General features: G+C 47.9%; 2 protein-coding genes across 7 annotated transcripts in view; one reads left to right on the forward strand and one right to left on the reverse strand.

Moving 5' to 3' along the window:
• TMED8 (transmembrane p24 trafficking protein family member 8) overlaps positions 1-14,316 on the forward strand; it is a 45,479-nt gene extending 31,163 nt beyond the window's left edge. For 3 of the 4 annotated variants that reach the window (XM_003260801.3, XM_030802271.1, XM_030802270.1), the window contains exons 3-6: positions 1,608-1,737; positions 4,257-4,383; positions 4,597-4,902; positions 6,413-13,355. In XM_003260801.3, the coding sequence (XP_003260849.1) occupies positions 1,608-1,737; positions 4,257-4,383; positions 4,597-4,902; positions 6,413-6,630 (781 nt within the window). In that variant the 3' untranslated portion in view covers positions 6,631-13,355. Of the gene's footprint in view, positions 1-1,607; positions 1,738-4,256; positions 4,384-4,596; positions 4,903-6,412; positions 13,356-14,305 lie in introns of those variants that run through there. The other variant, XR_004027698.1, reaches the window with a different exon arrangement.
• GSTZ1 (glutathione S-transferase zeta 1) lies at positions 1-27,772 on the reverse strand. 3 transcript variants are annotated; one of them, XR_004027699.1, is made up of 10 exons: positions 27,491-27,772; positions 23,768-23,819; positions 21,794-21,861; positions 21,146-21,226; positions 20,660-20,785; positions 19,188-19,266; positions 18,574-18,626; positions 17,970-18,019; positions 17,065-17,264; positions 1-151 (listed from the first exon to the last, which is right to left on the reverse strand). XR_004027699.1 is itself a non-coding variant. In XM_003260798.4 (9 exons), the coding sequence occupies exons 1-9, from the start codon at positions 27,503-27,505 to the stop codon at positions 17,138-17,140; spliced, it is 651 nt and encodes a 216-aa protein (XP_003260846.1). In that variant the 5' UTR covers positions 27,506-27,772; the 3' UTR covers positions 16,838-17,137. The 3 variants fall into 3 exon arrangements, 1 of the variants encoding a protein (XP_003260846.1); XR_004027700.1 differs by lacking the exon at positions 1-151 and adding an exon at positions 4,067-4,836; XM_003260798.4 differs by lacking the exon at positions 1-151 and having other exon boundaries at positions 16,838-17,264.
• Positions 27,773-27,775: the final 3 nt, after the last annotated feature.

Here is a 27,775-nt window from a genome sequence, read left to right on the forward strand (position 1 = left end):
CAAAGCAAAGAATGTAGTACAAATAGAGACATTGTAAATCTCTTTAATGTTTGGCTTAATAAAAGGCAGTTGGATTCTCAGCTCTGCTTCTGAGTTCATTCCATTGCGATATCACATGTCATATAGTCTCTGAAAAATTCCACTGCACGCTCTTGAGAAAATGAGAATGAAAAAAGGGAAATAACAATTTAGTGTTATTACGAAACAGTTTGAACTTCACAGACTCCCCTGAAGGGTCCCCAGACCGTACTTGGATAACTGCCATTCAAAAAAACCCATGTCACCTTTTATCGACAACAGATTTCCAAAAGGCCTGGGTTATTTTGCTGTAGCCCTGGCACTAATTTTCTGGTTTTTGTGAGGCCAGGGGAAATGGAAGACAGCATAAATCATTCCCTTGCATCTTTAAAATCAACTATTCATGGCCGAGCGCGGTGGCTCATGCCTGTAATCCCAGCACTTTGGGAGGCCGAGGCAGGCGGATCACCTGAGGTCGGGAGTTCAAGACCAGCCTGACCAACAATATGGAGAAACACTGTCTCTACTAAAAATACAAAATTAGCTGGGCGTGGTGGCCCATGCCTGTAATCCCAGCTACTCAGGAGGCTGAGGCAGGAGAATCGCTTGAACCCGGGAGGCAGAGGTTGTGGTGAGCCACATCACTGGTCCACTCTGTCAAACAGCTGTGTTTGAAGCCATTGGGATTGTTGATTAATGTGCTTTAAAAAGGAGAGAAAGTGATGACCCCTAGCACTGAACGGGGACAGGGTATGAAATGGATCTACTGAAAGACTGCCTCAGGGATAACTGCAGAGAGAGTTGTCTTGATCATCACTTTGTACTTTGTTTTGGTGCCCAATCTCCCTTAGGCAGGCCTCCTCCTTTTGCTTCTAGCCAGTGGCTTTGTGTATAGAACTGAACTGAGATTCTAACAATTCCTGGGTTAAAATCCTGTGGGCCGCAGAGTGAGGAAAAACATTGGAACTCTTAGAAGCCGAGGGCAGAATGGTGGTTAATAGGTGTTGGGGCCAGGGGGTGGGATGGGGAGATGTTGGTCAAGTGGTATAAGGTGTTAGAAGGAGGAACAAGTTCTGGAGATCTTTGTACAACATGGTGACAATAGTTAACAACAATGTATACTTGAAAATTGCTAAGACAGTAGATTTTAAATGTTCTCACCACAAAAAGGAGTATGTGAGGGGATGGATATGTTAATTAGCTCAATTTAATCATTTTACAATGTGTACATATATCAAAACAACACATTGTACACCATAAATACACTTTGTCAACTAAAATAAATAAATAAACAACGACCAAAAAAAAAAAAAAAACAAACAGCAGTCCCTCTCAGATGATGGAGCTGTGTGTTTTCCATGGTTCTCCTAGCCTTTGACCTGGCCTTGTTAGTCTTTGTTTTCACACTGTCAACACTTTACTGTGGACCAATTCAGCCTTGGGCAGTGGTCGGCTAAGGTGACAGTAGAGCTAAATGCCAGGGGCAGGTGGGGCTGGGGGTGTTTCGAATGTTTTATTTCAAAGTTTCTCCAGGATGATTGAGTGCTTTCAAAGAGTCCTTGAATTGACATGCTCTCTTCCTCTGAGAGGCCACAGATGGTATCTCCAGTGAGTAAGGATGCCACGGAAGATCTGCGGAAAGCAACTGGTCCCTTGGAGGCTCAGGCCTTGATGAAACAGGATTTGATGCCTGCAGACCAGGCCCAGGTCCTCAATGAGGTAGGGGGAAGATTCTGGCTCTTTCTTATGAAAGGAGGCACCAGAATGTGGACACATAGTGGATGGGTTGGAATTAGAAAGCACTGCAAGGGTGGCTCCCAGAATTCTCTTTGCCCTCTAATTTAGGGCATCTTGGTCTTCATTATTATTTGGAGAATGATTATTTGTATCTTCCACAGGGCCCATCATTGTACTGGCACCCAGTAGGCACCTATTCAGAAAATGAAGTGTTAGAATGAATGTTCATGTGTTCTCTAAAATCCTCTTCGTTGAGGAGCCTGAAGTCATTGGACTATTTTGCTCTTGCTTTTCTTGTGGTAGATCTATTTAGTATTTATGATAAAGATTCCACAGAAGCTTTTTTTTTTTTTTTTTTGAGACAGGGTCTCCCTTTGTCGCCCAGGCTGGAGTGCAGTGGCACGATCTCGGCTCACTGCAACCTCCGCCTCCTAGGTTCAAGTGATTCTCCCACCTCAGCCTCCTGAGTAGCTGGGATTACAGGCGTATGCCACCATGCCCGGCTGATTTTTGTATTTTTAGTAGAGGCGAGGCTTCACCATATTGGTCAGGCTAGTCTCGAACTCCTGACCTCAGGTGATCCACCCACCTCGGCCTCCCAAAGTGCTGTGATTACAGATGTGAGCCACTGTGCCTGGCCTTGATTTTTTTTTTTTTTTTTTTTTTGAGACAAAGGTCTCACTCTGTCACCTGGCTTCAGTGCGGTGGTGCAGTCATGGCTCACTGCAGCCTCAAATTCCTGGGCTCAAGTGATCCTCCTGCCTCAGCCTTCCAAGTAGCTGTATGGAAGTGATAGTGTAGTGGTGCCCCTGCCATAGAGGGATGGGGGGTGGTGGGGTTGTTTCTATCATTTATTAGCATATGTATTAGAATAATGGTTGGTATTAGTGTCAATGAAGACACCACCAGGCATTATAATTAGATTTGTATAATACTTTACAGTTTACAAGCATTTGTATCTGTAACACTTCATTTACTCTTGAGAACAACCTTGTGAGATAGGTGCCATTGTGTCTCCATTTAAGAAATGAGGAAACTGGCTGCGTGGGTGGCTCACGCCTGTAATCCCAGCACTTTGGGAGGCCAAGGCTGGTAGATCACCTGAGGTCAGGAGTTCGAGACTAGCCTGACCAATATGGTGAAGCCCCGCCTCTACTAAAAATACAAAAATTAGCCAGGCATGGTGGTGTGTGCCTGTAATCCCAGCTACTCGGGGGACTGAGGTGGGAGAATCACTTGAACCCAGGAGGCGGAAGTTGCAGTGAGCTGAGATCGTGCCATTGCACTCCAGCCTGGGCAACAAGACCAAAACTCTGTCTTAAAAAGAAAGAAAGAAAGAAATGAGGAAACTGAGGCTGAGGGCTGTTAGAGACTTTACTAAGGCTATGTAGCTAATATGTTGCAACCTAATCCTTTATTTAGCATTTTAGAAAAGGAAGGATTTATTTAAGCACACTAGCCAAAGTCTGATTCACTTCAGTTAGCAAAGGAGATGAGAACTGGAGGGCTTATTCTCCAGAAACAGATATTATGAGAATACCGCCTGGGAGAATTACAAACTTGATTTATTTATTTCTCACAAATACAATTCCAGCCTCTTAACTGGATTGCTGACTCACTGATGTGCTCTCCCCTGTGAGCAATAGGTATAGATTTCTTGTTGAGTTGCCTGCCAACTGTTTGGAGAAGGGGCAGGAAATTAAGGTATAATAGCATGAAACCAGGAACACTAATCTGAGTGATTTGAAGGAAACTCACCAGGGAGACACTGTAAGCTCCTGCATGGGTTAGTGAGGGCTTTGAGTATCAAATGCCATTTGCATTCTTCCATGTAAGTCAGACGTCTGGCAGCAAATGTACTGTTTAAATGCAAGTCCTGGGGCTGGTCTAAGGTGAAATTGTAACTATTGATAGAACACTGTTAATGACTTCAAGACTGAGACAACCTGTAGCCCGAGGTGGGCTGTGGATGAGAGAGAAAGACTATAATCCAGATTCTGTCTCTGCAGTGCTTTGGAGAGCTGATTGACAGTAATGTAGAAGTAACCCTTGAGTGGGAATTGTAGCGGGAGGATGTGTGGCAGAGTGGGAGTCAAACTAAACCCTAGGAGCAAGAGCTATTAATGAGAGGAGCCACAGGGAGGTACTGTGCAGGTGAGGTAAGACCAAGGCATGGCCCAGAATCAAGTTGATGCAAATGCTGTCAACAACCTGCGAGGGTGTTGGCGGGCAAGGACCTTATAAAGGGTTTGGGGCAGGAAAGTTGCAAAAGGTAGGAAACAGTCTTTAAACAATGGAATATTTTGATGGCTTTAAAAAATTAGTAGAATTTATTAGCAACTCCTATTTGGAAGAAAGAGAAGGGAACATTGACTAGTACATTAAGCTTTGAGTGGGGATAGCGGAGATAATAGAGCAGGGGTGGGGCAGCCTTCATGCAAAAAGAGATTAATTAGAATCTGCCACTCTAATACTCCTTTAACCAGAGTTCTGTTGTGCAGATGGCCAAGTATCAAGTTCCACAGAGGTCTGGGGACATCGTTATGATCCAATCTGAACACACAGGAGCTATAGATATTCTTGCAGCTGATTTGGAATCTGCAGATCTTCTGGGGGACCACAGGAAAGGTGAGACCTTTGGGAGTATAGGAGGTGGTTTGTTTCCAGTAGATAAAGAAAGGCAGGCAGACAGACAAATGGAAGGAAAGAAAATGACATGTGAAAGGAAGTCAAAGAAGCCAGTAGAAAGAATGTCTGACTGTGCCAACCTCTCTTAGCAAAATGCCTGGGGTACTCATGTTTCCTCATGGTTTCTCAGTGTTAAGCTGCCTGTCCTTTCAGTCTCCCCACCTCTGATGGCTCCTCCATGCATCTGGACCTTTGCCAAGGTGAAGGAATTCAAAAGCAAGCTGGGCAAAGAGAAGAACAGCCGTCTGGTGGTGAAGCGTGGTGAGGTGGTGACCATCCGGGTACCTACTCATCCAGAGGGGAAGCGTGTCTGCTGGGAGTTTGCGACCGATGACTATGACATTGGCTTTGGAGTTTATTTTGACTGGACCCCTGTAACCAGCACTGACATAACTGTGCAGGTCAGTGATTCCAGTGACGATGAGGATGAAGAAGAGGAAGAGGAGGAAGAGATTGAAGGTAAATTTAATTTTAACATAATTTACAGTTTTCTGGCTTAACCTGATTTCTGGTGACTATTTCGTGGGTTGTACCAGTCCTCCTCTTCCTTTGAATGCAGTTGAGGAACTCAGCATTACAAGCTAAGCTGAGTGGTACAGGCCAAAGAGAACGTTCTGGTGGGGTTGATACTGCTGCCTTAGTTGAAAGAAAGCGGCCGGGCACGGTCGCTCACGCCTGTAATCCCAGCACTTTGGGAGGCCACGGCGGGCGGATCACAAGGTCAGCAGATCGAGACCATCCTGGCTAACATGGTAAAACCCCATCTCTACTAAAAATACAAAAAACTTAGCTGGGCATGGTGGCGGGCGCCTGTAGTCCCAGCTACTCGGGAGGCTGAGGCAGGAGAATGGCGTGAACCCGGGAGGTGGAGCTTGCAGTGAGCTGAGATCCCGCCACTGCACTCCGGCCTGGGTGACAAAGCGAGACTGTCTCAAAAAAAAAAAAAAAGAAAGCCTCTTTTCCTTTAATCAGTACCTCATTGTTTTCCCAACACCTTCCTGAGGGCAGGGATGGGGCGGGAGCAGAGAGAGGGTGAGTCATGCAGCAGTTTAGAGGGATAGTCTTTCAGGTCGCATGTAAGCCAGAGATTATTTTACATCTCTGTCTTAGTTTAGAGATATTTATTCTTGGCCTGGAACCAAAGTGATTGATTACGGTTTGCTAAAGGTACCCATTCTCTCCCTATCCCAGACTCTCATAGCTGGCTAACCATTGGTTACCTCTTTACTTCATGCCTAGAGAAGTTTTAAAAGGGTCTCCGGGCTCCATTCCAGTTGTTATTTGTAGTGTCTACTAAGCATGGCCCAGAGGCATTTTTTCAGGTAATGTAAGAGTAGATCCTAAGCATTAGTCTTATTCCTCTTATTCCTTGATTTTCTTATATAATCTTAAAGTCAATCCCTTAACGTGCTTCTTCATAGAAAAGCACGCAGGGAAATCTACAGGTATTTGGGAAAGTGGGGAACCCTGTATCTTATTTGCTGCTTTTCAGGAAGCCAGGTAAAGGTGCTAGGGTCACTTTATAGCATGTTTATCTGCAATTCCTATCTCCATTAGCTAGTCCTTTCACCTATTAAATGAAAGAATGTCGGGATCTTTCCTTCTAAATATCTCTTTCTCCCTCTCAGAAATGTCCAGACACTTCTGAAGCTAGGAAGGCTCCTCTCAGGCTAAATCATTGTTTCTCGGTGGAGACATTATTGGCATTTGGGATGGGACACTTCTTTGTTGTGTAGGTACTATCCTGATTTTAGCACTCCTGGACCCTTGGGTACTAAATGCAGATATCACCTAATAGTCACTGTGATGACCAAAAGATCACCAGACATTTCCAAATGTCTGTAGGAGGGCAGTAACCTCCCCACTCTGTGAAAGCCACTGGGTCACCTGGTCATTCCGCTCACCTTCAGGCAGGACTTACGCAGTCTCTGAACGCATATCCAAACACTCTGCCATTTTGCTAATGCAGAACCCGTTCCAGCTGGAGATGTGGAGAGAGGCTCCAGGAGCTCCTTGCGGGGTCGCTATGGGGAGGTCATGCCTGTGTACCGGCGGGACAGCCACCGAGATGTGCAGGCTGGCAGCCATGACTACCCTGGTGAGGGCATCTACCTGCTCAAGTTCGACAACTCCTACTCCCTGCTGCGCAACAAGACTCTCTACTTCCACATCTACTATACCAGCTGAAGGACTGCTGGGACGGGGGCAGGCTGTATTTGCTGGCTGAAGCAGGCTGCCAGCTGGTGCCTCTTGTTTGGGATAGGCAAGAGCCAACGGTTCATGTGGGGCTCCTGAGCCTCACACCCTGTCTGGCGTGCCTGACTATTGGCCCATGTAGCTTTTTCCCCTTCTTGGCTTCTGCAGGTGGTGGTGTAGTGCCCCTGTTCTATGGTCCCTGACTCATACTCTTCTTGCTTCAGACTCGGGCAAATTCCCTCTTGAAGGCACCTATCAGGCACAAGCCTAAAAGGAAGCAGAGCGTTGTTTTTTAAAAATAGATTCATCTTGGCACAGGTTTATCATTCAGATTGCTGCCCTCTTCTCTCCCACAGCCCTTATTGCCAATGCATTTAGTGGCACCCACTCTCTTTAGTTGTTGAGGTGCCAGAAGAGGGAAAAGCACATTGCCCATGAAGGAGCCCAATCTTTTGGTTGGAGAAAGCTCTATCCAGCCTGTCACCACTGCCATATTCCTGCCTGCTGGTTATTCTTGGTCTCTGCATAGCTGGGAGACCACACTGCCTTTGGAGGGCTATTACTATTTCTGATGGTAGACGCCTCCTCTTTTCTCTTTCCTAAGTCTATGTTTTTGCCATTACAGCAAGAACTTTCATGCAATCTCAAGTGATGATCAATGTAACCTAAGATCTTGTGGGAAGAAAAACTGCCTCCATTATTTCCTGTTCCAAGAGCTGGTTTCCCTTACTATGGGCACTGGCAGTCAAAGTGGAGAGAGTGGAAATTAGGTACTGAATTGATGTCAGAACCCACATATTTGAAAGTCAAGTGTTACTATTTTTTTTTTTTTTTTGTATAATCAAAGAAGGAATGGTATCGTCTGACAGAGAAGATGAAAAACAAAAACCACTCCAGAGTCCCCACCACTTTTTTTTGTCTTTAGAGTAGGAGTGCTATTTAGAAATGTTGCTTCGGAATCAAATGCAGTGAAACCCAATCAGGTTTCCAAAGTTTCTGTATTTAGGTTTCTTGCATTGAGGGCTTAAAGCTTTTGGTGTTCAGAGTCCTTTAGTTTAGGTGATAATGAAGCTTCACTATTGCTGCTGATTGTATTTGTTCTTTACCTGACCAAAGCTTGCATTTCCCTGGTGACAGCATTTCCTACTGTGTCACCCTTGAGGCTCAGGAGTGCCACAGAGTGCAGGTGGTGCTGCAGCCAGTGGTCACCAGAGCACCAGCTGCCAGGCCCCCAGGTGGAGAAGGAAACGGAGGTGAGATGGGACCTCAGCAGTCTCTGTGTTTGTACCTCCCTGTCTCTTACTCCTCGTGTTATGTCTGTTACTGCCTACGAATTCTGAAGAATAATTAGATTTATTTATTACTGTATTTATTTTTTTAGCACATTTCATTTTGCCTTTGAAACAGTTTCCATCTGTTTCTCAGAAGGCTTCCCATCTGTTCTGAGCCACTGAAGCCCCCTCTTTCATGGAGTTAACGATGATATTTTTAGGAGAATTTGGGAAGCGATGATGTTTTATTTCTGTAGGTCAGTCCTGTGATGGCTTTGCAAGGAGTATGGCCCTTCAGAGATGGATGATGCCACCTTACTCCATGTTTGGGGTACAGTCCAGCACTCCCCGTGAAGAATTCTGAGTTGTGAGGGAATCTGCCCATTTGCTGGAGATTGAGTGCAGAGGAATTGCCTAGCCAATCAGAGATATCCTGTGATTCCAGGATTTCAGAGTCCTTTGTCTCCTCTGAGGAGTCACCTTCTTTGTGATGTTTCCTTTGACTCACTCCTTCATTGTTGGATTCCTCACACCAAGGGTCTATCCCTACAGTAGCATAACTCAAGGAACAGGACTCTTCCCAGTGGGTCCCTAGTAGCATCTACATCACATCAAAGGGCAATATATCCTGCACCTGCTCTTCCCCTCGGAGCAAAGCCCCAAGCGGGATAGGATGTTGGGGACTGCCAGAGCATTCCCATTCTCTGAGCAGCATCATACCTCCATTATTTTATATTTGCAAATGTGTTTTGTAGAGGATTACACTGGTCAAAATTTATATACCTTTAAAGAAATTATTTTAGTGACTGTCTGTTGAGGCAGTGAAGAGCAGATTTGCTGTGTGTCATCCCATTGGATAGCTGAGTGACCGCTCTTGCATCATTGAAGTTGAATCATGCCTTAGCTAACTGAATATAATCTTTGTAAAATAATTTTCTACTGAGCTGTTTTCTAGTCAGCTAAAGCCTTGCTTATTTTTCCTGTTTATTATTAACTTCTGTCTTTCTCTCAAATTGAAACTGTCAGGCCATACACAGCAAGCTCCCAAGGATAACACTTGTTATTATTTATTTTCCACCATGAGATTCTCTGCTTATTTTCTTTGGAATCCTAGTTCTGTTGCATCAGAGAAGCCTAAGGGACTTGTTCCCCTCACCTCTGTGTGCCTGGTCACTTTTGAAGTCCTGGGCCTGGTTACATTTCATTCATACTGGTTTTTCACCAACTGTCAGGGTTTCTGTGTTCCATTAGCACAAAATAGCTAAAGGAAGATATTTTCACTGTCTAATTCACTATTCTCATGTTACATTTCTGAAATAATTGAACTTTAGGGGCAAGATATTATTTACTGAAGCACAGGTAATTACTGAGAACCCACAGCCCAGCAAATTCTAAGAGATAGTCATTTCCTCAACCCCTCCCAGTCCAAATTTATAGATCCAAACAATGAAATGAAAACCGTTGGCTTTGATCCTCACCCTGTTCTCTAGAGCACAAACAAATATTAACAAACAATTAAAAGAAAGTGCTTCATAGTAGGAGAGAGATTGGAATTCTCTATAGAGAGTGACTGAGTTCTTAAATTTCTTTAGTTTTAGTTTTGCCACTTTGTTGAGAGATGGGGCTTTTAGAAAGGAAGACATATTTAAAGTATTGACTTTTTTCCCCCAGTGTTTTATTGTGAAAAAATTTCAGCAAACAGCTTAAAAGAAATATAAATATATTGTAAACCAAAAAGTATCTGAGACACGTCTCAATACATTTAGAGGTTTATTTTGCCAAGGTTCAGAGCCCATGACGGGGCCTCAGGAGGTTCTGAGAACATGTGCCCGAGGTGGTCGGGTTACAGTTTTATACATTTGAGGGAGACAGAAGGTCCAGGCAAAGCCATAAGTCAATACGTATGAGGTATACACTGGTTTGGCCTGGAAAGGCAGGACATCTTGAAGATGAGGGTTTCCAGGTCAGAGGTAGATCAAAGAGTTCCTGACTGGCAATTGGTTGAAAGAGTTAAGCTCTACCTGAAAAGATGAAGTCAGCTTAAGTTAAAGTAAGGGGGGCTTGGCTTAAGCCATGTAGATGAAGCCTCCAGGTAGCAGGCTTCAGAGAGAACAGATGATGAATATTTCTTTTTAGGCCTTAAAAGGTGTCAGACTCTCCAGAAAAGACCTAATAAGAGAAAGAGATTCTCTACAGAATGCAATTTCCCCCACAAGATACAGCTTTGTAGGGCCATTTCAAAATATGCCAAATAAATATATTGGGGGGTAAATTTCCTTTGGGGCCTGCTGTCATGTGATGCTATACCAGTCAGGTTGGGATTTGGTATTTTATTGCCACAAAGAGTCTGTTTGGTTAGTCTTAAGATCTCTCAATGTTAATGCTGGTCAGTTGTATTTAAATTCCAAAGGGAAGAGGGTAATATGAGGCATGTCTGACCCGTCTTCCCATCATGGACTAGTTTTTCAGGTTCCTTTGAGATCCCCTGGGCCAAGAGGGGGGTCCATTCAGCCGGCTGGGAGGCTTAGAATTTTATTTTTGGTTTGCTATATATATATGTATGCACACACTCCCCACATAAATGTAAAAATTTTAAACTACCAATTCTTAGGCAAAGATGATTCTAACATTCTGTTCCTTTTGACAAGTGTCCAATTAGAGAATGCTGAGAATGTCCCCTGCACAGACAACATCAGCTCTGTTGGAGAGCCCCTGATTTTTAGCAGACCTGTTTCATTCAACATGGTTACCCAGGAGGTGGTCTTCATAAAAATGTTTCTTGGAGGCCAGGTGCGGTGGCCCACGCCTGTAATCCCAGCACTTTGGGAGGCCAAGGTGGGCAGATCACCTGAGGCCAGGAGTTCAAGGCCAGCCTGGCCAACGTAGTGAAACCCTGTCTCTACCAAAAATACAAAAAATTAGCTGGGTGTGGCGGCGGGCACCTGTAATCCCAGCTACTCTGGAGGCAGAGGCAGGGAGAATTTTTTGAGTCCAGGAGGTGGAGGTTGCAGTGAGCTGAGATCATGCCACTGCACTCCAGACTGGGCAACAGAGCAAGACTCCGTCTCAAAAAAAAAAAAATTGTTTCTTGGTCTCCATCTTTCAAAACCTGTGCTGTATTTCTCCCTTCCCTCAGGCCATGATCTCTGCTGTTTTCCTTACTAACTGGCATGTCAGTACAAGAGTGATTGTGAAGCTGCTCCAGAAGGGCTTTATACTAACCTCTGTTGCTTGATGACATGTCCTCAGGACTCTGATATTAAAACTCAATCCTCAGATAACAGCTTTATCATGGAAGTAGTAGCAATTTGGAATTAGACCATTCTTAGTTATTTCTTTCTTAATGAATTGATACATGCACTTTAAAAAATATTTTTGTTCTTTTGGAAAGAAAAACTCAAAAAAGTTAAAAAACTTAAAGTGTATATTGTCCCATTATAATATGTATACGGAAGAGTGAAATCTGAACGCTGTCCTATATTAAGCAGTGGGATTAGGTATTATCATAAAGCGTCTTAATAGGAAATATGAGTTTATGAGTCCTGCTCAGCCCCTCTTTGAGAGAATTAGTTGAAACCCAGACTCTAAAGTCTGCTTTTACATTTGTTTGTTAAGACCACTTATCTGCAAAAGGTTGCCTTTTAACCTCAGTGGTTCTAAGGTGTGGAGTTGAGTGACCCTAATATTTACATAAGAGACTTGTTTTAGTGGAGCATAAGGGAGGGGCATAAGTTACACCGTTTTGTGCTGCTTGAGAACTATCTTTTAAAACTGATCACAAGGAGGGAAAACAAAATAAAATGAGGGGGCAAAGGGTAGGAGTATGGGGGGAGGGGAGAGCAAAGCTATTGAATATATCTTAGAATTTTGCTCAGAAATCACTGCTCCCTCTCAAGTGTTGCATTGTCCCTGCCTAAACCAAGAAGGCCAAACAAAGCCCCTCCTGTTTGAATTCTTAAGGTAAGAAATTTCTAAGCTAAGAATACACTATTGCCTAAAGCCAGTGATAGTGGAGCTCATTTACAAATAGGCATGCCTCACACACTGAGTCCAAAGGCAAGACATGGCTTTGAAATTAGGCTCACGATCTGATTCCTATTATATGTACCTGATTTCTTTTAGGCCCCAGGTATGTGGACCAGAGTTAATGTCATGACTCTTCATTCTAAGATATGATGAAAAGTTGCCCTAGAAATCTAGAGATGCATGTTTATTTAATTCCATAGTTTAAAAAAAATTTTGAAGCAGGTAGTTGTGGCTTATCTGTGGGTAAAATAATATATGTGAAATTACTTCCAGAGGACAAAGTATATTTTCTAAAGTTCTGAAATGGGATCATGAACCATTCTGAAGTTTTGCTTTGAAATATTATACTATATGATATTACCAAAGAGCCCTTAATTCAGAGTTTAAGGGGCTCTCTTCCTGAACTCTCTTCATCACTCAGGGTTGAATGTGTAATGTTCCTTGCTATTGATTGTTACTGTTGATTCTTAGGATCAGGCCAAGAATCATCTGGAAAACATTATCTTAATTCCTTATCTCATATCCTAAACAGTACATTTTACTAAGAAATTCCATATGAAAAACTCCACTCATATCTCCTGAGATTATCCTGTAAGTGAAGTAGCTTTCATTTAACCAAGCTAAATTATTTCCATTTAGCCATGTTAAAGAGAAGCCAAGTCTGGAGAAAGCAATCCTGTAACCCATGACTCTTGCGTACCCATTTTCCCTTAACATAACGGGAAGTGTTTTGAAATTCCCAGAAGAGAGCTGTTTTGTAATCAAAGTGATGGATTATAAGAAAGCCAGACTTTGGAAAAGGATAATTGGAATAAAGGGAGGTGCTTGAAGATTTTCTAAACTACTTTATGCCATTTAGCTTCTATTTTCTGAAGGGCTTTCTTTGGTGCCATGTACTCAGATCAGTCAGTTGACTGAAAGATGATCATGTTTTCTTCGTAAAGATTTAAGCAATTGGCAACCACAAAGACATTATTTCTTTACTGTTCTATGTCATGTACTGTTGCTGACATTACAAAAAGGGTCTGGAAGGGAAACCGTGTCACTGTTTTATCTTTTTTCTTTAAAATACAAAAGTATCCCAACTAATCATTTATTATGGTCAGCTTGTTTTACATGTCCCCTATCATAAGAAATGCTACCAACATCTGTGATTTCTAAGAGCTCTTACCAAATTGTTACTTTAATTCTTGTGTCCTGCTGAGTGGTTTTTCTTTTAAAATATCATTTTTATCACCCTGTGGCACTGGGTGTGTTACTGCGATTACACTGATGATTCTGAGCTGTGCTTCTTTAAATAGCTCAGTTCTTGTGTTTTATATTATGTAACAGTTTCGTGATGCTTTTGTGCATTCTTTGTCATCTCTTCCGAGTTTTCAAATCTGTCATAAATAAACTTTTTCACTATGCACCTGGTAACATCTGAGTTATATTTTCATGAACCTGATTTACATTTTAGATTCTTTGTCTTTCATGTATCTTCCTTAAGAAAGGTATTCTATAAGCCCATATGAATTATTTCATAATCTATTAAGATTGTAAAAGAAAAACTAAAGAAAAAAAATTGAGAGTAAGATTAATAATAGATCTTTCATCTGCATTTAAATTCATGGCAGAGTATCATGAACGGGGAACTGGGATTGGAAAAACTGGGTTTACAGTGATAATAAGTTCTGAGTTTTATGTCAGCATTTGGTCCCAGTGAGGCCCGTTTCCTCATGAACATATTCTGTTCAAATTTGGAACCTCGACTTTGGATACCAGGCCAATCATTAACGTAATCTGGGTGATATGAATTCAGTCTATTTTCATTTACAAAAAGTAACACCATAATATATCTTTGCTATTTTTTAAAACACTGCCTCTCCACATCCCTAGTGTCTGTTGCAGAATAAGGACTCACATCTGAGCAGGGAAGGGTGGCATTTAAATATTTCCTTCAGTGATATCTGTGATGCTAAAATGCACCTGTTAGATCATTCTCTGCTTTCTGTTGCAACATATTTTAGAGGTTGAAGCATAAAAGAGGAAGGGATCTGAAACAATTGAGTTAAATGAATGTAATCACCAAACTACCCCCTACAACTAACAAAAAGCCCAGGCAGATTCCATGTAGCTGGAGATCATTAATGATTCATGTTTGGGTATGCTGGATGTAATATGTCACTGTGAACACATAATATACTTAAGATTATTATTATTTTTTGAGATGGAGTCTCACTCTGTCGCCAGGCTGGAGTGCAGTGGCGCGATCTCGGCTTACTGCAACCTCTGCCTCCCAGGTTCAAGCAATTCTGTCTCAGCCTCCTGAGTAGCTGGGATTACAGGCACATGCCACCATGCCCAGCTAATTTTTTGTATTTTAGTAGAGACAGGGTTTCACTGTGTTGCCCAGGCTGGTCTTGAACTCCTGAGCTCAGGCAATCCACCCGCCTCAGCCTCCCAAAGTGCTAGGATTACAGGTGTGAGCCACCGTACCTGGCCTTAAGATTATTTTTTAACTTTTAAAAGCATTCATATGTGTCATATCATTGACCTTGACATAGCTAAGGATTACAAAAGGCAGCTCACACATTACAGCTCTTGACATTCAGCCTTGATGTTCTTTAACCTGTGCAGTTCTGGCTTAAACTCAGCAGCTATCCTTAGTTCAAAGTATTCTCTGAAAGTAGAATTGCTGTGACCTTGGAAGCAAGAGCTAAATAAGTTATGTTTAGAAGTAAGAGCCGGCCCAGTTACTTGGGAGGCTGAGGTGGGAGGATCAAGATCAGCCTGGGCAACATGGTAAGACTCCATCTCTAAAAAAATTTTTTTTAAATAAAAAATCTAGGCCAGGCGTAGTGGCTCACACCTGTAATCCCAGCACTTTGGGAGACCGAGGCAGGTGGATCACAAGGTCAAGAGATCAAGACCATTCTGGCCAACATGGTGAAACCCTGTCTCTACTAAAAATACAAAACTTAGCTGGGTGTGGTGGCGCAGGCCTGTAGTCCCAGCTACTTGGGAGGCTGAGGCAGAATCCCTTGAACCTGGGAGGCGGAGGTTGCAGTGAACCGAGATCGCTCCACTGCGTTCCAGCCTGGTGACAGAGTGAGACTGTGTCTCCAAAAAAAAAAAAAAAAAACTCTAAAAGTTAGGAGGAGCCGTATCTTGGCCAGGCATGGTGGCTCATGCCTGTAATCCCAGTACTTTGGGAGGCCGAGGTGGGCAGATCACCTGAGGTTAGGAGTTCGAGACCAGCTTAACCAACGTGCTTGTAATCCTAGTACTCGGGAGGCTGAGGCAGGAGAATCACTTGAACCCAGGAGGCAGAAGTTGCAGTGAACCTGAGCTCTCACCACCGCACTCCAGCTGGGCATGACAGAGCAAGACTGCATCACAAAAAAAAAAAAAAAAAAAAAAAAGTATGAATATGTGTATCACCTGTTTATCCAGTAAGTTTTCCATTTTCCTTAATGGATATGTAAAATTTCTGAGGAACACAGCCTATAATTTTTGCTTTGTTCTCAGGTATTTCCTGACAGCACCTCCCTACTGCTTTCTTCCTTCTGAAGTATTTCTGGGGACTTGTTACTTCCACAGAGTTGGAATTACCAGTATCAGGCCCCTCCATCATTGCTCTTCCTTCACTGTGGCCACTCCCACTCTGGGAAGACCACGTATCTAGTCTCCCTGTGCCTCTAGCATATCAGGATCAGGCGTCTGCTGGGTGTGATATGGAAAGGAAGGACTTGACTTACCACTCATCCGTTTGAGAGAAGCCCCTACTGGAAAATGTCCTGTAAAAAGGTGATGGTCTTTGCTACGATTTAAATGTTTATGTCCCCTCCAAAATTCATGTTGAAACTTAATCTCCAATACAACAGTATTCAGAGGTGGGGCCTTCAGGAGGTAAAGGTCCTAAAAAGTCATCTCATTTCATCCCCAGAAGCCACCCCAATCTCCCTACAGCGTCTCTGCCCAGAGGTAGTCCTGGTTCTGCCTGAACACTGCCAAGCATGGGAACTTGCTCCCTCCAGGGCAGCCTGTGGTACACTGCTACCTGCTTGGTCTCCTAAGCTGGCTTGGTCAGTAGCCACTCACACTGCCCATGGGGGAGCCTCCCTCCCATTCCCAGCACCATTTGTGACTGGATTTACCCTGAGTGCCTAATCCTGGGACTGGTCTGCAGAATGCTGGCCCTGAAGACGAGGGACTGGTTGAGAGGGCCAAATGGCCTCTCAGTGCTGGATTGGAATTTTTTTTAGATGGAGACTCGCTCTATCTCCCAAGCTGGAGTGCACTGGTGCAATCTTGGCTCACTGCAACCTCCACCTCCCAGGTTCAAGCCATTCTCCCACCTCAGCCTCTTGAGTAGCTACAGGCACCTGACACCACACCCAGCTAATTTTTGTATTTTTAGTAGAGTCGGGGTTTCACCATATTGGCCAGGCTGTCTCGAACTCCTGACCTCAAGTGATCCATCTGCCTCGGCCTCCCAAAGTGCAGGGATTATAGGCATGAGCCACTGCGGCCAGCCTGGAGTGGACCATTTAACAACGGTACCATTCCTAGCCCTGAGAACTCAGCCGGTCACTAGATGCTTTCCTGCTTCTATCTGTTATCTCCCTGGATCTTGTCTGATTCAGGCAGGCTTTCGGGCATATTTCTCTTCATTGCCCTTAGGTCCCATGGGCCAGGCCTGCCACAGGGTAGGCAAGTGGCTGACTGACTTCCTCTACTGGTCCAGGCACAGGGGATTCCAGCTAGGGACAGTGTTCATCTTCTGGAACCCAGCTCAGTCTGAGACAAACAAGGTAGAGGCCTGGGCTTCAGTTTAATTCATGCCAAATTTCATCGCGGGCATTCTTTGGAGTCAGACACAACAAAAGCGGATGAGAAAAGGCACACAGGCTTCCCTGTGGTGTTATGGTGAGCACGCCAGGCATTTTAATCCACATTCTCATCTCAGCTTCACGACTGCCCCGTCACATAGATAACAGTATTCCTGCCCACCCTGCTCCCAGCATCTCCCTACTCCACCCCACATGCATTTGACACATGAGGGGACTGAGGTCAAACAAGGTTCAGCAGGAAGGCATATCCAGGGCTAGAGTTCGAGTCTCCCGTCTCCTCAATTAAGACTCACTTGCTTCCAGGCCTCTTCAGCCCACCCAGCTTCTGCTCCTATGGCCCTGTGCCAACGGGGCAGGATTTGGGAGCTAGGCCCTCAGCTCGGTGGGTGTATCTGGCTGCCGGCAGGGGTGAGACACCTGGAAGGCCTCCAAGACCAGCAGCCTCTTGTTGATGGAGCTGATGGTAGGGTAGGGGGTGAGATCCACCTTGAATCTGTAGTAGAGAAACACCTGCTAAGCCAAGGTTTTCAGAGACACAGGGAGACTGCCCTGATGCAGCAGGGGGAGCAGAGAGGCAGGGCTGGATGAGGTCCAGGGAGCTGTCCAGGGAAGGACGATGGGGCAGCCCTTATTCATAGGGGATGGGTAGGTCTTGTGCAGTGTCATTTGGCATCTGTTACCTACTGTTCCTATTTCTTTGAGAACCTACTATGTGTAAGGCCCAGTGCTAGGCATTTATATATATAGACTCTCTTCCCCCATGTTGTAAGCTTCTTGGGGGCAGGGAATGTGCCATACGTTTCCATATCCCTAATGCCCAGTATGATGCCTTCCAGAGAGGTGCTCATTCGTGCCCTATTGAAGGGTTGACGGAGGGATGCAGAGGCAGAGCTCACTGCTGGGCACAGACACACCACATTTGAGGACATCAGGCAGGTGCTCTTGGGGGTCCACCAGGTGAGCCACCTCCTCTTAGGAGCACGGGCTATCTACAGGATCATCTGGGCTGTGGTGGGCGTGGTAGGAGCACTGCCCCAATTTCTTCTGCCCTCTTCCAGGCAGAAGTGGCTGTGTGGCCTGGCATGGTGGGCTCTTTGGCTGGTTGGCGAAGAGTCTGCATGAGATGCTCTCACCAGCTGAGTGGGGCCTGACTGTGGGCAGAGCCAGAAGAAGGGAGGGTCATGGGGCTGTCTCTTACCTTTCAGCATTTGCCACCTGAGGCACCAAGCACAGATCAGCCATGGTCACCTGAAAGAGGGTCGGGTGGGTTCCCATCAGGGTGCATACCCCAGACTCACTAGCTGGACTGGGTGTGTCCACTGCATCTCTACTGGGGGTACCAACAATCTGCTTCGGCTCTTTCACCCATCCCACCCCCAATTCTTATCTGCCCTAGGCCTGCATGAGTCTGTCCCCCAGAGCTGAAGTGCTCTCCCAGCCATGCTCCAGTTGCCCTGACAACCAACTCTGTGGGTTGAGAAGGCCAGAGAAGATGGATTGCCTTGACTGCACAGACATCATCTAGCACAGTCCCTCAACTGATGCCTAGCCCGCCTCATCCTCTCACAGCCAGTCTTCTACCCTGAGTAACTCCCTCTTGAGATGGTTTAGTGGGAGTGAGCTGAGGAGTGCCCCACGGTACAGAGATCCCCCTGCAGACGCCTCCTCAGGAAGCTCTGAGCCCCACCTGCCTCAGGGTGTGGGAGATGGCTGAGTCTAAGGGGAAGAGAGTCATCGCCTGGGGTCAGCATGAGGGAGGCAGCTGCTGTGGCTGCACCTGGGGAGGCCTGGGGACAGCTTACCTCATCTCCTACACAGTAGATGCCTGCTGTGCTCTGTAGGATCTGCTCCAGGGCTGTGGGGAGGCCACGTAAACATCTTATTCTGGGCACAGGGAAGGGACACAAAGCTTTCTGGGCCTTGGCCTCCATAGTTATGAAATGGGCACCCAACTGAGTGACAGACTGGGCATGGCTGCTGGTGAGAACGTGGCAGCCAGGTCTGGAGAGAGCTGCTAGGGACGAGCTTCTGTTTCCTGAGGCTCCACAGAGACAGTCACCATTTCCCCCACTAGAGTGGACAAGACCTGCCACTGGCCACGGTGGCAGCTCTCACTCTGATGGCTGGCACTGTTCTGGCCTTGGTTTCCCAGCTGGAGTAGGCAGTGAAGCTGAAGTTGGGCCATCCAGCTATGACGGGCTGTGGGCTGTGGGCTCAGGGACCAAGGTTCCCAGAAGCACTGGAGCTAAGGTCTGGATGCCCACCCAGCCCTTCGCCTCCCCAGTCCTGCCCTCATCCATGCAACTGTCAGGCCCAAAGCAGCCTGGGAGGCTGGTTCAGATACCCAGGCCCCTGTGTGCAAGGGCCATACCTCTCAGAGGCCACTGCGAGGCAGCTCACAGGGGTGAGGACTCACCGTTAAAGCCAGAAGTGATGGCATTCTGGGCCCAGGTCAGCTGGATCTCCTCTCCTACTTGCTTCAGGACAGACAGGTTCTGTGCAGCCCAAAGAAAATCTGTGATTGCTCTGAGAGCTGGATGGGGGCTGCCCCTTTGCCAAACCCTCTCAGGAAAGTTCACTTCCCATCTGCCCCTGGCTGGACGTCTATCCCTTCTCCCCCAGGCTCCAGAAGCCCCTTCCTTCAACCAGGGCTCTGAGGTTGGAGGGAGGTAGCCATCCCAGCAGCCACCTTCGCAGGCTGCCCCAGTGGCCTCAAAAAGCCATGTGATTCCGTCAGAGATGTGCAAGAATCCCTATTCATGCGACACAGGACGTGGCTATGGCTGTGACAGGTGTGCCCACAACTCGAGGCCTGTCTCCCTCACTTCTCCCTTGTATGGTCCCTTGTGAGGAGAGGGAGTGTGAAAGAGGGTTGCACTGGGATGAGGGAGGTCCACAGGACTGGCTTTCAGAGATTTCCAGCCTGGCTCCATCTTGGCACCCCGGAGCCATTTTGCCTCTGTTTCCTCATTATAAAATGGAGACGTCTGTCTGCTCCAACATCCTTTGTTAAAATGACATAGGGGTGCCGGGCGCGGTGGCTCACGCCTGTAATCCCAGCACTTTGGGAGGCCAAGGTGGGTGGATCATGAGGTCAGGAGATCGAGACCATCCTGGCTAACACTGTGAAACCCCGTCTGCACTAAAAAACAAAAAATTAGCTGGGCGTGGTGGCGGGCGCCTATAGTCCCAGCTACTCAGGAAGCTGAGGCAGGAGAATGGCATGAATCTGGGAGGCGGAGCTTGCAGTGAGCCTAGATCGCACCACTGCACTCCAGCCTGGGCGACAGAGTGAGACTCTGCCTCAAAAAAAAAAAAAAATGACATGGGGGTAGAGGGCACAGGCATGCAGGGATTCTGACTTAATCCCCACTTTGTTATGACCTACCTGTGGGACTCAGCAAAGTCACTCCACCTTTCTGGGGCTATTTCCTCATTCAGAGTAGAAGCTGGCACAGATGAACTGTTTTTAATACTTAGTTGTCTGTTTTAACGGTGACACTTAAAAAAATAAAATCCTACAAGTATCCCAGTGTATGACTGAGATAGCATAGATGAAAGGGAAGCTGCTCTGGTTAAAGGCGGGAGGCCTGGACTGGGGCCTGCTCAGTCTCTCCCCTGCCATTCTGGCTCTTTCCCCACCTCAAGCACCTGTACATACGTCCTTGGAAACTAGAGCTTCTCGGAACGCAGCGGGGGACCCGCTGGGGTGGCTGAATTCTGAGATTGAGATCTTTGCCCCCTTCTTTCACATGGTCCAGGTCAGAGCCCCTGAGAATCCCCCTCCCTCCCTTGACACCCCCATCCCCACACTGGGCAGCTCACAGCCAATGTGTGAGTATAAGAGTGTGTCAGGTGTGCAAGGGTGCAAGTGTACAAGTGCCACACCTGCAGGGGCTGGATGCCACCAGCGATGAGGTCAGAAATCATACGCACGCTGGCCCTCTTCTTTGGGTCCTGAGGCAGAAGTTGCGGAGTGGGACGCGTCTCCTCAAGATACTCAATGATGGCCAGCTGTCCAGAGGGGAGCAGTGAGGCAGGGAGAGGGCCCAGGACCCCTAGACCAGAGGGGACGGGGCCAGCAAACTCCTCCTCCTCCTCTTCCAGCACCATCACTACACCTCTTCCCCCCTGCTCCTCCTCAGCTCGAGCCCTATAAAGGCTTTTTGGACCTTATCCTGTAGAACTTGGTTCTCCATGTGCTTGAATCTTCCCTTATTTTCCTAAATAACCTCGCACCCTCCCCACAAGTCTTGTACTGAGTCTCTCCTATGTGCTAGGCGCCTTGACTGTACACAGGCAAGAAAGAGATGTCAGGTGCTCTCATTCAGGGCACTGCTCTCACGAGGGCCCTCCCCCAGGCCCTGCACTCACTGACTGGTAAATGGTGATTCCATCAATCTTCAAGGCTGGCACCTGCTTCATGGGATTCAGTGCCTGGAAGTCCTTAGAGAACTGTGGAGACAAGGCCCTGGTGGGCTGGGTGGCCTGGCCTGAGTTGGCCAGAGGAGAACCAGGCAAGCAGGAGAACCCCAGGCTTGCCACCCACCCCCATCTCCCTTCCCTGGGAAGGCCCTAAATCCTAGGCCCAGGGTAATCCCTGGAGGATCCATGCAGTCTCCCAAACCCCAGCAGCTGCTGAGCCACAGGCTTCATCCTAACAGCCTGGCTATGGGCTTTTCCCTGCATCTCACACCGTGGCCACCAAGGCGGCTCCTACCCTAGTCAGTCATCCAGAGGGCCCAGTATGGGGTGGGGACCCACCCGCCACCCACCCTCCCAAGGTCAGGCACTAGAGAGCCCAGGCTGGGGTACACAGCCTGGACCTGGGCCCTTCCCAGGCTTCCTGCTACTGCACAGCTTGCCACCTTGTCCCACAAGGGAGAGCCAGCAGCCTCCTGCAGTGATAGTCCACAAGACACAGGTTCACTTCTCTGGGGCAGAGCCTCCCCTTCTTCCCCTGCCTGGTGCCTGTTCAAGGGCTCCAATTCCCACATCATGGTCTGGGCACAGCCTTCTTACCTGTTGGCCCCCATCCTTTATGAGATTGATGGGCACCGTCTCGTAGTCAATGCCTTTCAAGGCCAGAGCTAGGAGAGACCGCAGATAGCAGTCAAAGAACAGACTCTCGCCATTATCTTAAGGAAAGAGCCCTTCTAGGGTGACATTAAGGCCAAAGAGGGGGAGGCTTCTCTACAATTCTGGGTGGTCAAGGCTCACCATGGCACTATCCCCTTCTCTCAGCTTTCTTTGTCACCACCTGCTCCCTACCCCAGATGCACGATGCTCTGCCTCACTCACCCCTGAACTCTTAGAGACCTCACGACCTGGACCCCCCAGTGGGGCCCTCATGCCCCCTGGGTGGTGATAAAGGTGTATGCCCCACCACTCTGTGGGCTCCTGGAGGACAGCAAGGGTGTGTCGTGTTTACCTCTGCCCCCCCAGGGCCTTAAACAGTGATGACCAGTGTCTTGGTTGAAGACATGCAATTATTCCCTCGAGAAGGCAACTAAGGGCCAAGGGAAGGAGCTCAGGTGGCCACACACAGCACACACAGACAGATGGCACTCTTGTTCTGCTGGAGAAGAATCTCTTCCAATCTATTCTCTCTGTTCTCAGGGCTGTTTACTAGAGACTCCAGACAGGCATCAGGCTCTTTGGTGGCCTCGGAGCATTTGCCATGACTCCAGTCACCAGATTTCCTCTCCATCCCTTTCGATAATTTCCCCTGGCAAGCTGAGGGTAAAAAAACTTGGGTGGGTCAACACTAGTGGAGAAGACTGCATGCGTGTGCATGCGTGTGTGTATTATACACACTTGGGCATTCAAGTATGGTGATGGCCAATCTCAGGGAAGGGCAAAGGAATGAGGGGAGGAGGACCAGACATGTCATGGTGTAGAGAAAGCCTGGGCAATACCAGGCTCCTCCTAGTGCTGGTCAGCTCCAGTCTGGGGAGTGACAGTGTTTGGGGCTGGAGAAGACACCTGGAGGAGGGAAGGCCAAAGCACACAGGCCCTACAGACAGCACCTATATTGCTCTGGCTTCTGGCTCAGCCAGGGCTGAGGCACTGGCACCCAGGGATGGGTTCATATTCTTGGAGGAAAGTTTCTCCTGGCACCCAGTGCTCTTGCTTACTGATCCCAGCAAATACCAAGTGACTGCAGGATGGAGGAGGGGTCAAGGAGGATGGCTTTGCCTCCACACTCTGGAGGCGAGCTTCTTGGGTTCAAATTTCATCACAGTCATTTGCTAACTGTGTGGCCTTGGGCAAGTAACTTAATGGGCCTCTGGAGCCAGTCTGGTTCAAATTCCAGTTCTGCCTCTTAGTAGCTGAAAGATCTTGGGCAACTTACTTAATGTTGCCTCAGGTTTTTGTGCCTCAGCTTCCTCCTCTATACAACGGGGACAGTAATAGTACCTCCCTCCTAGGGTTGTTGAGGTTTAAATGGAATCAGGCACACAAAAGCACTCAGCACAGAGCTTTTCCTCAGTACAGGCTGCTTTGATTATGACCTTTGCCAAAGGCTGTGTTAAGCTGAGGGAGGGAAGGGTCAAACAAGGACTAGCCACAGGGCCCATGTTTCTGCTTTTCTGAAGCCTCTGAGGCTGATGCTGGCCCGTTCTGTTTGCTTTGCCAGTTCAAATAAGATAAGAACTGAGGGAGGCCAGCTGCTCCCCTGCCAGTTACCAGGGGCATGTGGATTTTGTGACCCTGCTTTAAACATGGTTGCCAAGGGGCTTTGGGGAGCAGTGTCGGGAGAAGTGTCAGTATCAAGGAAAAAACAACCCCCTTCCTCCCACCCTCACCCTGTGTTTCTGGTGTGGAGACATCATGCAGGGATGGGGGTTCTAGGAGCCGGGGGCTGCTGGCTGCTGGGGGTGAGGTCCTCTCTGACAGAGCACCCCTTCCATCCCAGGCCAGCTTTGCACCTGAGCTTCTCCACCCCAGTCCACCCTACTCCAGCACTCATCCTGGAGGAGGCAGAGCTCTTACCAATTCGAACTCTCCATGAGCAGGAGCTTCGGAAATAGGAATAGAGGATGGGCTGAGGAGAGAGAGGACGAAGGCACGTGTTAACCCACGCTGGTGGGCTCCAGCTCAGGACGAGTCAACCGTTTCTTCCTATCCTCCCAGGCCTCCTCTCTCAGGCCTGCATCTGGGCAACTCAGGCCAGACTCTGAGCTCTCTGAGAGGCTCATGAGGTCCCTTGGCTCCAAAATTGTGCTGTTTTGAGCTCCTGAGGTCCAAGAGGCCCCCAAAGGGGCAGCTAGCCTGCGAGTGCCTTCCTTACCTTGCCAGACTCTGTCATGGTATCGTGGTGACCCTCAGCCTCCCAGGGAATGTCCCCTCTGGCACAGCTTCTGAGCAGGGAAAGGAAACCTAAAGGGGTGGATTTCAGGAGCCAATGGGGAAGCTGGGCTACCCAGGCATTGGGGGAACTTTGACTCTGGTCAGAAAGGGCATTTCTGGCCAGGCACAGTGGCTCATGCCTGTAATTCTAGCACTTTGGGAGCCAAGGTGGGTGGATCATTTGAGGTTAGGAGTTTGAGACCAGCCTGGCAAACATGGTGAAACCCTGTTTCTACTGAAAATACAAAAAAAATCAGCCAGGTGTGGTAGTGGGCGCCTGTAATCTCAGCTACTCAGGAGGTTGAGGTAAGAGAATAGTTTGAACCTGGGAGGTGGAGGTCGTAGTGGGCCGAGATTGCACCACTGCACTCCAGAGCAAGACTGTCTTAAAAAAAAAAAGGCATTTTTTTCCAACTTGCAGGAAGTTTCTTACGCTCCTGCTGGGGCCAGGTTTGGTGTCCCCCCCACAGAGCGTGGCCTGGTTTTGATGCAGTATTTTGAGTGGTGGAGCGGGCTGGAAGCTGTCATCTGGAGTCTGGACCTGGTGCAGGAACCAGCTCTGCATGACCTTGGACAAACCTCTGCCTTTTTAAATCTTCGGCTCCCTCATTTGTAAAACAAAGGGTTGCCCTAAAATGATGGCAGGGATTCCTTCTAGCAATGCAGAAAGATGAGGAATTCTAATTTTTTGATGCTTTGGTACCTATCTCCTTCAACCTCACCTCCCAGCAGTCCTCCAGGCTTCAGCTGTCCCCATAAAAACAGCTGGCAGATATGCTCACTCACCCCAAAGGTGAGGTCAAAAGCTGGCAGCCCACTGGGGCTCTATCGGGCCCTCAGAATTTCTGTTTGCTCAACACAGTAGTTTAAAATGTTTCAAGTAGTTGCCAATGTTTAAAAATCAGGACATTTCATTCTAGTATGGTGGGTCATGCCTGTAATCCCAGCACTTTGGGAGGCTGAGGCCAGCAGATCACCTGAGGTCAGGAGTTCGAGACCAGCCTGGCCAACCTGGCGAAACAACATGGCTAAATAAAAATTAGCCAGGTGTGGTGGTGTGCATCTGTAATCACACCTACTCGGGAGGCTGAGGTATGAAAATTGCTTGAACCCAGGAGGCAGAGGATACAGTGAGCTAAGATCGTGCCACTGCCCTCCAGCCTGGGGGACAGAGTAAGACTCCATCTCAAAATAAATAAATAAATAAATAAAATAAAAATAAAAATCATGACATTTTACATACAACACCTGTTTGTTTTCTTCTTTAAAAAAATCTGGAGACAGATTTGGGTTCCTAAATAGCAGCAATCGATGGGAACAGGCTGATGGCCCCCATCAACCAGAGTATGCGCTCTCAGGTCTGCCATGGCCCATATCTGGCCCACTTTTCTCACTTTTGTTACTTTTGGGCCCTTGGGGGCAGCTGGGTGTGTGATCTCTACTCCAAGGTTTAAGGGGCTCAAAGTTAATTTCTCTGGTACTTCTTGGGGAGCTAGCATTTCAAAGTGGAACCCAGGAAAGACTCACCAGTGATTAGCACTCATGAATCTTCCCACCAACACATGTGTATCCCTATGGATGGGCGAGGACTTGAAAGAACTTCTCAGATACCCTGTTTACCACTCCTCTGACTATAGACATTTCACCAAAGCTCCCTCTCCCCTCTGCCACCCCTAGCATATTAAGCTGCTCTCTGAACCTGCTTTTGCCATCACTGTACTATCAACTCAGTCTGCTAGATGGCAAGGGTATAAGTGGGAACCTAGGCCCTTCCAAGGTGGTTCCCAAGCCCAGCAGTCCCAGCCTGTCCTGAAGGTACCTTTGTGGAGAAAGTAAAGATGGTCCTGGCACAGAAAGCAGGTGATGGGCAGAAAGTGTCTTTCAAAGAGGAGGAATTGGGTGGCCCCAACTGGATCTTTCTTATTTGGAGATGCAACTCCCTTTCCTTACCTAGCCAGGCTACAGGGACTCCTGGGGCCAAGGGACAGGGACTGCTGGTGACCACTAGAGATTGGCAGACATTAATTAGCTCAGAATCCCTGAAGAAATGCCTTACCTAATGGCTAAATGCCTTTGGATTACACCTTTGGATCTGTACTATGAGGGACCAGAAGCATGGTAAATGCTGCTGCCCTCCATCACGACCCACAAGCAGGAAACCTGAAATCTCTCAGGCAATTTCTGACTTCTCTTACCAGTGGTAACTATGTAAACCATGCCCCCTTCCTTTCTGCACTTGTAGAAGTAAATTTTAAGCCCAAGTATCCATCTCATCAGCACTCCTAGAAGACTTCTGTTTCCAATTCAAATATGCATTCTGATTACTTTAGCAGATTTTATTTTTAAACCATTTCTTACACATGATTTGAGAAAAAGACTCCTAAAATTCCATTTGGAAGAAGGAGGACTATACATTATTAACGTGACGCAAAGTCCCATCTAACGTGCCACCTTCCTTAGTGCCACAAAAGTGGTTCTCAAACTACACGGCGCGTTAAGACCCATCTGGACCGCTTATAAAAACATGCGGATTCTCGAGCCCGTTCCACCAGAGATGAACAGAGTGGCTCTGGAGCGGGCCCCGGGAAGAACATGTGAAAGCCGTGAAGCTCCCCAGGTGATTGTCATGACTGCCTCTCCTCGCTCGGGGACTTTTTTTTTTTTGAGACGTTGTCCCGCTGTGTCGCCCAGGCTGGAGTGCAGTGGCGCGATCTCGGCTCACTGCAAGCTCTGCCTCCCGGGTTCACACCATTCTCCGGCCTCAGCCTCCTGAGTAGCTGGGACTACAGGCGCCCGCTACCACGCCCGGCTAATTTTTTTGTATTTTAATAGAGACGGGGTTTCACCGTGTTAGCCAGGATGGTCTCTATCTCCTGACCTTGTGATCCGCCCGTCTCGGCCTCTCAAAGTGCTGGGATTAAAGGCGTGAGCCACCGCGCCCGGCCCGGGGACTCTTAAAATACAAACATTACTGGAAGGTCATCTCCTGCTAGGGCCAAGAGAAGAGCATGAAGAGCTGCGAGAAGCTGGGAGGCTTGGGGCGACGTTTGGAAGCCCTAGTGGAGGGGTCTGTAATGGGGAGCAGGGAGGGAGGGGCAGAAGTGAAGGGCGACCGGACAGCGACTCCACCCAGCTACGCACTCCCCACTAGGACCGCCTCCTCTGGCCCAACCCTCCCGGGACTTCGAGCCCCAGCGGGCAGCGGGCAGAGCGCAGCACGCAGGCGCAGAGCGTGCCCGGCGCAACGCACTGCACGCCGGGAGTCGCTGTCGGCCTGGGCGGGCGGTGCAGCTCACCTCTGACCCCGCCCCCCAGGGTCTTCAAGTGTCTAACCAGCTTCCCTCCACCCGGGTGCGCGGCACAGACCTTCCCCGCCTGCATCTGGCACTTCGCGTGACCCCCTCCTCCAGGCCGAGAAACTTCGCGCCTAGGACTCGCCGACGATTAAGGCTCAGTGAGACTCGACGAAATTGGCCCGTGGCTTTCCTCCGGGCAAAGCGAAGGGCTGGACTAGAATGATCCTTCCGGTCGCCTTTGGCTCGCCCAGCTCTCCTGCCACGCCCCGTACCTGGGGGCTGCTGGGAGTTGCAGTTCCCTGAGCCCGACCACCCCCCGCCCCGGGCCGGCCGGCCCTCCTAGTCCCGACATGCT

This window comes from Nomascus leucogenys, chromosome 22a (assembly GCF_006542625.1).
Source record: "Nomascus leucogenys isolate Asia chromosome 22a, Asia_NLE_v1, whole genome shotgun sequence".
Classification (NCBI taxonomy): domain Eukaryota; kingdom Metazoa; phylum Chordata; class Mammalia; order Primates; family Hylobatidae; genus Nomascus; species Nomascus leucogenys.

Excerpts from the sequence above, each read along its gene's own strand:
- GSTZ1 (XM_003260798.4), bottom strand. Across the intron at positions 21,227-21,793 it reads TAAAGGATGGGGGCCAACAG|TTCTCTAAGGACTTCCAGGC; the intron begins GTAAGAAGGCTG and ends TTGTCTCCACAG. Across the intron at positions 19,267-20,659 it reads GTGGCATCCAGCCCCTGCAG|AACCTGTCTGTCCTGAAGCA; the intron begins GTGTGGCACTTG and ends TGGGCTGCACAG.